The sequence below is a fragment of the Mobula birostris genome, chromosome 7 (assembly GCF_030028105.1).
Source record: "Mobula birostris isolate sMobBir1 chromosome 7, sMobBir1.hap1, whole genome shotgun sequence".
Classification (NCBI taxonomy): domain Eukaryota; kingdom Metazoa; phylum Chordata; class Chondrichthyes; order Myliobatiformes; family Myliobatidae; genus Mobula; species Mobula birostris.
In genome coordinates this window covers 20,076,482-20,088,596 of record NC_092376.1, presented here as the reverse complement: position 1 = coordinate 20,088,596, position 12,115 = coordinate 20,076,482, and the positions used below count along the sequence as shown (strand labels likewise).

General features: G+C 43.2%; 1 protein-coding gene across 3 annotated transcripts in view; it reads left to right on the top strand.

The window, feature by feature from the left end:
* Nucleotides 1–12,115, top strand: part of LOC140200037 (cohesin subunit SA-2-like) — a 153,328-nt gene that overhangs the window by 103,767 nt on the left and 37,446 nt on the right. For all 3 annotated transcript variants that reach the window (XM_072262691.1, XM_072262689.1, XM_072262690.1), the window contains exons 21-25: nucleotides 416–486; nucleotides 3,832–3,919; nucleotides 5,783–5,863; nucleotides 7,305–7,397; nucleotides 10,393–10,567. In XM_072262691.1, coding sequence (XP_072118792.1) covers nucleotides 416–486; nucleotides 3,832–3,919; nucleotides 5,783–5,863; nucleotides 7,305–7,397; nucleotides 10,393–10,567 — 508 coding nt within the window. The remainder of the gene's footprint in view (nucleotides 1–415; nucleotides 487–3,831; nucleotides 3,920–5,782; nucleotides 5,864–7,304; nucleotides 7,398–10,392; nucleotides 10,568–12,115) is intronic.

The following is a 12,115-nucleotide window of genomic DNA, read 5'->3' as shown; positions in this document are numbered from 1 at the left end:
AAACCTCTGAAGCCTCCACAGCCGTGATGATGCAAGCAGTCAGAATTGTATCTGTAGAAATTTGCTAGTCTCTGGTGGTGTACCGATTCTCCTCAAACTCCTAATGAAGTATAGCAGCTGGCATGCTTTCGTCGTAATTGCTTTTGTGTATAGGGCCCGGGCAGATCCTCTGAGATGTTGAGTGTGTTTGCTTTCAGAACCTGGCTCTATAAGCTGGAAAAATGCCAGCCTACAGGGGGCAGTGTGATATCTGAATGGTCAGTTAACCTTCTCCCTTGATGGTTTGTACTTCAGTGGGGAATAATTGGCTACGACATTAGATGAATTCCTTATCACACAGAAAACCAGGGGCACTTACTGAATGTTATCACTTTTGATTTTTATAGCTCCTTATTTGTGATTTATTGTGCCACAGGGAGACCAGTTTGATGAGACTGAATCTTACCAAATGTGGTCAACGCTGAAGAGAATAACTACCTTCCATAAGTAAGTGAGACCTGTGCAGTAATGGACTAAAATTTAATTTGTAAATTGAAAATGATGTGTAAGATGTGGGGATCACCACTTATTGTTGAAACATACACTCCATGGCCACTTTTGTAGGTGTCTCTTTTACCTAATAAAGTGGCCACTGAGTGTATGTTTCTGGTCTTCTGCTGCTGTAGCCCATCCTCTTCAAGGTTTGGTGTGCTGTGTGTTCAGAGATGCTGTTCTGCACACAACTGTTGTAACGTGTGGTTATTTCATTTACTTTTGCCTTCCTGTCAGCTTGAAACAGTTTGACTATTCTCCTCTGCCCTCTCTCATTAACAAGACAATTTCACCCACAGAACTGCCACTTACAGGATTTTTTTTTGTTTTCACACTATTTTCTGTAAACTTTGGAGACTGCTGTGTGTGAAAATCTCAGGAGATCAGCAGTTTCTGAGATACTCAAACCACCCCATCTGGCACCAAGTCGAAGTCACTTAGATCACATTTCTTCCCCATTCTGATGGCTGGTCTGAACAACAACAATCTCTTGACCATGTCTGCATGCTTTTATGGATTGAGTTGCTGGCACATGATTGGCCAATTAGATATTTGCATTAATGAGCAGATGTACCTAATAAAGTGGCCACTGAATATAGCTCTGATTTTGGTTTCCCACATTATAAAAAAAATGACCTGGAAGACTCCTCTAAAAAAATGTTCTCTATTTGATGAGAAGCCCGATTCGGTATTAGTGTGCGTTGTCATTGTATATGGTGTTATACGGCCTCCACCTTTCCAATTTTTGGTAAATTTTCCAACAGTATGCCGCATTCTATGACAGAACCAGATTTGCATTTTAACACACACACACACACAAAGCTGGAGGAACGGCAGGTCAGGCAGTATCGATGGAGTGGAGTGAACAGTTGACATTTCTGGCTGAGACCCTTCATCAGGACTGTAAAGGAAGAGGGAAGAAGCCAGAATAAGAAGGTGGGGGGAGGGAAAGGAATACAAACTAGATGGTGATAGGTGAGGAGGTGAAGGCAGGTGAGGGGGAAGGTAAATAGGTGGTGGAGATGAAGTCAGAAGCTGGATGATGATAGGAGAAGCCAAGTGAGAGGGAAAGTGGGGTTGAAATGAGAAGCTGGGAAGCGATAGGTGAAAAAGGTATGTAGTCCCCCGGTAAGCCTCAGGCTCGCTAAACTCGCTGTCGTCTAGGGGAAACAGCCCTCAGCCCCGCCAAACTGGGTAATTAAGTTTGTGTGGATGCTGTGTGATGTACCCCACCCCGCCAAATAACAGACAAAACACCATATATGATTAATTGATTACAATTTATAGATATTACTGGAACTATATAATTAATAGAGATGATATATAAAAGAAAAATAAAAGGCACCAAACTTATCAAAGTTTAAACTCTTCGTGCACAAACTGTTGGAGCTCTAGTAATGATCCTTCCTTCACCATTCGATCCCCTCTGACCACCTCGACCTGCAGTGTAGGACCAATCACGGTGGTCGACCAGACGCTCCACACAAGTCTGTCTCCGTCTTCTCTCCTTGCCGAAGACCCTGGACCTCGGACTCCTGCTCAGGGTCCAACCCCGTTAGCCAGCTCACAGTACCTAATCCACTCTCTCTCTCTCTCTCTCTCTCTCTCTCTCTCTCTCTCTCTCTCCATCGCGCCTTCTCCTTAAAAACCCACGCATCACAATAGCTTACAGACACACCAGAAGAATAACATCTATCCCAATTGGTTCGGGTGTCCTCTTATCAATAATATAACCCAAACAAGCTACTAGCGAGAGAACTTCCTCAGCAGTTAACATAACAAAGAAGCCATTTTAATTATCCTACGCAGTAACATAAAAGAAGAAACCCCTTACGGGTAAAAGGCTGAAGAAGAAGGAATCTGAAAGGAGACTAGACTGGACCCTGGGGGAAAGGGAAGGGCACCAGTAGGAGGAGATGGGCAGGTGAGGAGAAGTAAAAAGGTGAGAGGGTAGCCAGAATTGGGAATGGAAAAGTACGGAAGGGGGAGGGGGAGAAATTACTGGAAGCTTTTTTTTGATTTGCCCATTGCTTTTCAAGAATGTTACTGGGGCTTGAGGATTTGAGTAACGAGGAGGGGCTGGATAAGCTGGGACTTCTTTTTTCTGGAGGGTAGAGAACCGAAGGGTGACCTTGGAGATGATGAGGGGCACAGATAAGGTGGATGGTCCCAGTCTTTTCCCCAGGTAGTGGCACCCAAAACTAGAGAGCGTAGCTTTAAAGTGAGGGGGGGGGAGATCTAAGGGGGACTTGAGGGGCAACTTTTCACACAGATCGTTCAAAGTTCAAAGAAAATTTATTATCAAAGTACGCTTATACTACCCTGAGATTCATTTTTTGCAGGCATTTACAGAACAAAACATATAATGGAATCAATAAAAAGGTGCACACAAAATCTGACAAGCAGCAATGTGCAAAAATTAATCTGTGGAAGTACAAGAAAAACACAAACAATAAATAAATAAACAGTAAGCTAATACTGTAATCCTGTGAACTTGAGTTGTAGAGTCCTTGAAAGTGAGTCCACAGGTTGTTGCAACACACATCAAAGTTGCTGGTGAACGCAGCAGGCTAGGCAGCATCTCTAGGAAGAGGTACAGTCGATGTTTCAGGCTGAGACCCTTTGTCAGGACGTTGTTGAATCAGTTCCGGGTTGAAGTGAGTGAAGTTACCCTCGCTGCTTCAGGGGCCTGCTTTCAGTCTTTTGTTTCCCCTGTCTGACGGGAAGGGGAGAGCAGAGAGACTGCTTGCAGCGGGTGGGGTCTTTATGTTGACCGCTTCATTGAAGCAGTGAGAGGTCCAGACAGTGAATGTGGAGGGCAGGTTGGTTTCTGTGATGGGCTGAGCCGTGTCTACGACTCTGTGCAGTTTCCTGCGACGTCGGGCTGGAAGTCATTGTTGATCAGCAGGTCAGGCTGCATCTATGGGGAGAGAAAACAGAGTTAACATTTCAGATCAGAAGTGTTCTGATGATGCACCTTCTGCCTGAAAAATTGATTCCATTCCTCTTCTTTATTTGTAAAATGCACATCAAAATATTGAATCATATGGAGAAATGTGTTGTTTATGTCAGTGACCAACACAATTTGAGGGTGTACCTGCAAGTGACGCACTCTTTCAGTGTCAACGTAGCCGGTGCTGTAAAGCTTTATGCTCCATGCTACGCTACTTTGCTGCCCTGAGCTGTTAAGTATTCCCGGCGTGGCCTGTTTTAGGTTTCCAGGATCTGCAGTTTTATTTGATTTTCAGAAGTAGGTTTTCTGTCCTGACCTGAGTTCCCGCTCCCTGTTTCCTGCTTCAGTGCTCACGACATAACTCGATGGAATTTGTTGAACAGCACCTGTAAGCTGCTGAAGAGTGGGCTGGAGGACGGGACTGTCCCCGAGCCGGTGAGTCTCAGCTTATTAAACTGGTAATTAAATGGCTAACTAAACTTATCCCTTCTGCCTACGTAATATCCATACCAACCCCCCCCCACTATCTACACATTCACCTGCCTACATAAGGGCCTCTGAAATGCCTCTATCGCATTGGCCTCCACTGGCACCACCTCTCCATGTAAAAATAGACTGTCGTACACATCTCTTGTGAACTTCCTCCCTCACACCTTAAATACATGCTCTCCAGTGCTAGACATTTTGACCCTGTGTAAAAGAAACCAGCTGTCTATCTATGCCTCTAATAAACTTATAAACTTCTGTCAGAGCTTCCTGTTGTGCAAAAACAAACTTTTTTATTTTGTAATTTATTTTTTACTGAATTTCATCATCAAACAAGCATTTCCATAAGATGTATTTCAGATACTGTACATATATATCATATAATCATATTTGTCACAGATCCCCACATAATATTTATCTGAGGCATACACTTGTAGAAAGGAAAGAAAGAACAACTGAAAGAAGAAAACTATATACTGAGTAGGGAGTGATCTTTTTTTTCACAACATATTCATTGACTTGTGAGAATAAAATCAGGCCTATGAGGAGTTTTGTAGTTAAACCATTTTTTCCAGTATGAATAAAATTGTTCCAACTTATGATTAACAGATGCTGTTATCTTCTCCATTTTGTAAATGTCCATTGTAATTTCCATCCATACATTTAAAGCTGGGCTCTCCTGTGATAACCATTTCCTGGTAAGGGTCTTTTTACCAGCCACCAGCAGTACATTCATTAAATATTTATCTCTTGTTCAACCATTCTTGAGGTATATACCCAAAATATATGGTCTTACTCTCTAAGGGTATTTCACATTTAAAGATGTCTTGGGGGCATTATGTATCCCACTCCAATAGTCTTTGATAATGGGGCATTCCCAGAAAATATGATAATGGTTTTCATATTGATTTCCACAATTTCTCCAGCAGACAGGGGGGGGTTACTATCATAATGGGATTTCTGAGAGGGTGTAATAAAATATATTATCAAGTTTTCCCACCCGAACTCCCACCATTTCTGTGAACTGGTACACTTCCATTGATACCTCCATATTATTGTCCAGTCTTCCTCAGATATTATTATCCCTCCTTCCTTCTCCCATTTTGTTTTAATGTATGAAGTCGAATGTGTTTTAAAATTTGACAAACCCTTATACACGCTTGAAATTATTCTACTACCGTTGTCTGAATTATATGCTTTAATACTGCACAAACTTAAAGAGTCATTTTTAAATCTCTTTGACCATATTACAAATCACAGAAGCTTCATTGTGTCTCACAGAACTTGAAACAGTACAGTGCAGTCAGGCCTTTCATCTCATGACGCTGACCTTATCAGATCAATCTAACCCCTCCCTCCCACATATCTTTCCGTTTTTACTTTATCCAAGTGCCTATCTCTTTTCATAGTCTCGAGATACAGGTCTCACTTGGCACTGAATGAGTTATCTGAATGGTTTCGTGTTGTACTTAATTACACGGGATGGTAGCTTCACAGTACACGTGACCAGGGTTCAATTCCCACCGCTGCCCAGGAGTTTGCACATTCTGCCCGTGACCATGTGGGTTTCCTCCGGGTGCTCTGGTTTCCTCCCACAGTCCAAAGATGTACAGGTCGGTGGGTGAATTGGTCATTGTAAATTGGTCCTGTGATCAGGCTGGGATTAAATCAGGGGATTGCTGGGTGGCAAGAGGGCCTATTCTTTGCTGTATCTCAATAGATAAATAATAAATAACATTTAACATAAAAGCCGTAATTATTTTAACTTATAAAGGCAAAGTTTGCAATTACTCTTTTTTCCCCATGTTGCAGATCATTATTCAGGCAATAAAGTGCAGCTACTTTCACATCATGTGGCAACTCTCCAAAGTATCTGAAGGCATTTCCTCTAAGGTACAGTATGCCGACTAACTATTGTATTGCACAGTTTGTTTTGTGTATATTAGTTGTTTGTCAGTCTTTGTGTGTAGTTTTTTATTCATTCTATTGTATTTCTTTATTCTATTGTGAATACCTGCAGGAAAATGAGTCTGGAGGTAGTATACAGTGATGTGTATGTACTTAGATAATAAATTTACTTTGAACTTGGCCATTATTTACCGAATTCCATTCGGAATAATTAACCTGTTTAAATTCATGGCCAACAGCTCACCTTTTCAATCCTTCCCTGACTACATCAGAGAAGGGAGCCACTTAGGCTGTTATTCCTGTGCTAGCCCTTTCAAAGTGCTATTCGATCAACCCCATTCCCCAGCTCTAGGTTCTACAAACTCCACAGAGCTGTATAAAATAGGCCATTCAGCCCATTGTTTTCATGCTACACTGATCCATAGAATCGAAGGCAACCCGCAGCATCACTGTTCTGTGTTACAACAGAACCTGGTGTACAGGCTAACTATGCAGATTCTCGTCTTTCTTAGGAAAGGTGAGGAGATTTATTTTTTGGTGTGTCGTCCCTTACCACGTCAGACGGATTCTGAACTATAATCGCCTCTGATACTATCTCAAAATGGCTCTTGATTCGTGTAACCAATACTGGTGATCAATCAGTCCTGGAAATCTCTGTCCATTAGTTGTGATTAAACGTCTTAATTCTGATAATTTATTCTGACAGAACGTCACAGACCAGTCCCCATCCCCGTGTGGATTCACTTCCAGATTTCAGCTGTCCATTCTTCTACTCTGCACTGGTTGTATTAACACTCAGATCAGTGCAATCCCTCTGTATGTACAGTACTCTGCAAGGCTCTTAGGCATGTGTAAAAACAAATCTGTTAAGCGACGGTGCTTTCAAAATAATGATATGAGAAGGTTCTAAGTATCAAAAAATTACTATAAAGAGCAGTAAACAGAAACAAAAAAAACTGAATTAAATCAAAATTTGGTGTGACCACCCTTTGCCGTTAAAGCTGCATTGATTCTCTTCGGTACACTATCGTGCAGTTTTTTTTTTGAGAAAATCAGCTGGTAGGTTGTTCCAAGAATTCGGGAAAACTTGCCACAGTTCTTCTGCCGACCTTGGCTGGCTCGCTTGCTTCTGTCTCTCCAGGTAATCCCAGACAGACTCAATGATGTTGAGATAAGGGCTCTCTGAAACCATACAGAAAATCTAGGGTGCCTAGGAGTTTTGCAGAGCCTACCATGAATGTTTACTCCAGTATTCCTCGCCTGCTGGTTGTCATGGTTAGAGAGTCATCGATGTTCTTCCTTTGACGTGTAGATACGGTCCTTCATGATAGCTTGGCCAGGGTATAAGAAATCTCGACAGTGCAACTCATATCGGAAAATTATCCTTTGTCCTTGGCGTATAAAAGTTGGCTTTGTTCTTACGCAGACCATGCAGGAGTCAGTGGGGAAGCAGATGAGGGGATTCTGTTATATTTGCAGACGGTATCTGACCAATGTCAGCGACGTTATCAGAGAGCAGGTCAGTAATGGACAACAAAACCTTCTGATTTTGTGCTGTTTTTCTGAATCTTTCCTGCTTGTGACTGAAGAGAAGGAGGCCACATGGGCCATTATGTGGGTGCTAGCTCTTTCAAGGGTCTATATGATTGGGCCCATTCCCTTGCTCTAGGCTTTACAAGTTTCACAGAAATGTGGAAAACAGAAGGCTATTTGGCCCATAATTTCTATGCTACAACAATCCATAGAATAAAAGTATTAATGGAGTGAAACAGGGCTTTTTGAGTTGTGTTGAAGGTCTTGACCCGAAACGTCACCTGTCCATTTCCCTCTATAGATGCTGCCTGACCTGGTGAGTTCTTCTGTTGTTTTGTGTGTGTTGCTCCAGACTTCCAACATCTGTATTCTTTCTTGTGTTTTCAGTTTCTATAGCGCCTTTGACGTAGGTTTCCAATGTTCACAAGGCTGAATGTGAGCTCCCACCAAAGGGAGGATGATCAAAGGATGAGCATCACCCACCAGCCGTTGCTCACCAACATCGTCCATTAACCATCATTCACCAATCATTGTTCACCAGCCACTGCTCATCAATAATAATCCCTCAATCGTGATCTCCTAACCACTGCCCACTACCCATCCACTGTCATCCATTAAACATTCCCCACCAGCCGTGGCCCTTTAACCATTACTCAAGAACCCACTTCCACCTTCCTACCCCACTCACTATTGCCTACTAACCATTACCCAATCCCGTTTCCCACGAGGCACTGCCTGCTCGGTGGCAGGGTGGAGATATATCTCTGTCAAAGGAGGTGTAAGGCGCTCCTTTCCTCCACAAGTCTGCAGGTCATGCTTGGATAAGGTATGGCACCTACTTGCCTCACTCCCACCCCCGGACCAGGGTCACATGGGGCCTTGGGAGCAGGTGGTGGATGGTTGTACGAACAGCTGGGTGCATATCACAAGTCCTGGTTATGCGACCACTGACGCCAGGCAGACAATCCCTGAAGAGTATTGGTAATAGCTTGGATCTCCCTTCTTGTAAAGCACTGCCCAGAAGAAGACAATGACAAACTACTTCCGTAGAAAAATTTGCCAAGGACAAGCGTGGTCAGAAGACTGTGATTGCCCACATCATACTGAAACGGCCCATAATGATGATAATGTCTGCCCCCTCATCATTTTCTCCCAGCAATGGCACAAGCCAATAAAATTAGTTTATTATTGTTACAGCGTTTGCTGGATCTGGACCTTTACTCGCTGGAGACTAGAAGAATGAGGGAGAGATCTCATTGAAACTTATCGAGTATTGAAAGGCCAAGAGATAGAAGATGTTTCCTATGGTGGTGGAGTCTAGGACCAGAGGGCACAGCCTCAGAACAGAGGGATGTCCCTTTAGAACAGAGATGAGGAGGAACTTCTTTAGCCAGAGGCTGGTGAGTCTGTGGATTTCATTGCCACAGGTGGCTGTGGAAGCTAAGACACTAGGTATTTTTAAAGCAGAGTTTGATAGGTGCTCGATTAGTAAGAGCGTCATAGGTTAGGGGAGCATGAAGGAGAATGGAGTTGAGGGGGATAATAAATCAGCCATGATGGAATGGTGGAGCAGACTCAATGGGCTGAATGGCCTAATTCTGCTCCTATGTCTTATGGTTTTATGTACCAAGATATAGTGAAAAGCTTGTTTTGCATACTGTTTGTACAGATTAGATCATTACAGGGTACCTTGTAGTGGAGCAAGGTCAAACAATAACAATGTAGAAGAAAGTATAACAGCTACAGAGATAGTGCAGTACAGGTAAACAATAAGGTCCAAGATCATAGCCCACAAAAGGCATTGATACAATGTGCTTCCAGCCATCTCTAGCAGTCCACCAGGGGATGATTGTAACCTGTGAGGTTCAATGGTGCAACAGAGGATTTAGTTCCTGACCCGTTTGGGAGTCAGTCCTTGGCTACCTCCCACAAGGGAAAAGAATACATGAACTTTGGGCTTATGAGGAATTAACGTGTTTGCCAACTCTATTGGACTTGTTCCTCATGATCTCATCACTTGATCTACTGCCTTCCATTTGCCCACATCCATTTTCGTATCTAATAAATTAAAGCGTTCAGAGAAAATGAAAAAAAGTCAAACACCCAGTTTCTTTAACACACGGGATTCTGCAGAAGCTGGAAATCCAGAGTTACACACATAAAATGCCAGAGAACTCAACAGGTCAGATGGCACCTGTGGAATGGAATAGATAGTCATTGTTTCTGACCGAGGTCCTTCCTGCAGGTCCTGATGAAGGGTCTCAGCCCAAAACTTATTCCTTTCCATTGGTGCTGCCTGAAGTGCTGAGTCCCTCCAGCACTTCCTATGTGTTACCCAGTTTCTTTAAAGGCCCCTGGTAATTTCTTGGGACTTTCACTGCAGATTAATCTTTAAAGGCTTGGGATCTCCAGGGGAAGTCTGGATAGTTGACTATCCTGTGGCACCTTGATCAGTGGGTTCTGGCTCACAATCAGGTTTTTGATATATGCCATGAAATTTATTGTTTTGAGCCAGCAAGACTTTAAAAAATGAATATAAGTTTCATAAATAAATAAATAAATAATCAATCAATAAAGCCAAAAAAGGAACATTAGGGAAGGAGTTTATGGACCTTTCAGAAATCTAATGGTAGAGGGGAAGAAGCTGTTCTTAAAGAAGTGTGTGTCTTCAGGCTCCTGTACCTTCTCCTTGATGGTAGCAATGAGAATCTGGCATGTCCTGGATGGGGAGCATCCTCAGTAATGGATACCGCCTTCTTGAAGAACTCCATTTTGAAGACGTTGTCAATAGTGGGGAGGGCGGGGGGGGGTGCCCAGAATGCCGTTCACCCTTTCCACCGTCTGCCCCTCAATGAGGACTGATGAGTGTTCTCAGTCCATGTAATTACCATGACCAGGCATGGTGGAAGAACCCCCCGCCCCGCCCCGCCAGGTCAGTGTGTGTGCCCAGTGGCTAACAATGTGTGTATTTCCAATGCCAGGCTTTCGTGATCCTCTGCGACCTCCTGCTGGTGTTCAGCCACGAGGTTCAGTCCAGTGGCGGCGACAACATTGAGTCCTTCCCCTACGTTCCGGAGGCTTCCCTGCAGTCGGAGCTTTTGGCCTTTGTCATGGAGCATGTGTTCGTTCCCCAGGACAGCGAGAACGTCAGCAACGGCAAGTGGGGGCAGGTGGGGTTTGTAGGCTGGCTTTTTGCAGGAGCTGGCGAGCTATTACAAATAACCTCTACTTTCTTAGAAGTTTGTGCAGGTTTGGCATTTCATCCAAAAACTTCCATAACAGACGTTTATATATGCACAGTGGAGAGTACTGACTGGTTGCATCGTGGCATGGTATGGAAACACCAATGCATAAGAACGGAAAAGCCTATCAGAGGTGGTGGATACAGCCCCAGTCCTTTACAGGCAAAGCCTTCCCTGCCACTGAGCACGTTTACATGGAGTGCTTGCAGAAAGAAAGCAGCATCCATCATGAGGGACCACACCATCTCGACCATGCTCTCCGCTCGCTACTGCCATCAGGAAGGAGGTACAGCAATTTTAGGTCCCACACCACCAGATTCAGGAATGGTTATTACCCTTCAACCAACAGGCTCCTGAATCATTGTGGATAACTTAACTCACCTCAACTCTCAACTGCTTCCACAAACTATGGACTCACTTTTGAGGATCCTGCAACTCACGTTCTCAGTATTAGTTATTTATTATTCCTATTTGTTTAGTTTGTACGGTTCGTCTTCTTTTGCACATTGGTTGTTTGGCAATCTTTGTGTGTAGTTTTTCATTGATTTGATTATATATTTTTGACTGTAAATGCCTGTGAGAAAATGAATCTCTGGGTAGAATATAGTGACATACACAGTACTGTGCAAAAGTCTTAGGGACATGTAAAAATTTCTGTAAAGCGAAGATGCTTTCGAAAATAACTAGATGTTTCTAAATATCAAAAAAAACTATAAAGAGCAGCCAACAGTTTTAAAAAAACTAAATCAAATCAATATTTGGTGTGACCACCCCTTTGTCTTTAAAACTACATCAATTCTCTTAGATAGACTGTTGTGCAGTTTTATAAGAAAATCGGCTGGTAGGTTGCATCTTGGAGAACTTGCCACAGTTCTTCTGCAGTCTTTGGCTGCCTCGCTTGCTTCTGCCTCTCCAGGTAATCCCAGACAGCCTCGATGATGTTGAGATCAGGGCTCTGTGGAAGCCATATCATCTGAAAACATATTAAAAATCGAGGGTGTCTAAGTCTGTTTTACAGTAGGCTACATTAAAATAATACACTTACCTTGAACTTTGAACTGTGATGGAACAGGTGACCTCCTATCACTCTGCAGCAGACTGTCACCCCAGGAAATGCTGAGCTTCTAATGGGATGAGATTGACCATAATGTCCTTGTTCTAAATTAAGACAGGAATTTGAGGCTTATCTGATGTGAGTATCTGCGTACCTTCACTTTAGGGAGGTGATACTGTATAAACCTTCAAAGACCATTTCACGCTTTGGTCTCCATGGCAAGGTCTAGCTGAAGATAAATACGAGAGATTCTGAAGGTACCGGAAATCTTGGGTAGCACACGCAAAATGCTAGTGCAACTCAGCAGGTCAGCAGAAGTAAACAGTGTAGTGGAGTACGAGACCTGATGGTGATGATCCTGATCCCCAGGGTCCTGATGAAGATTGCGACTATTTATTTCCCTCCGTA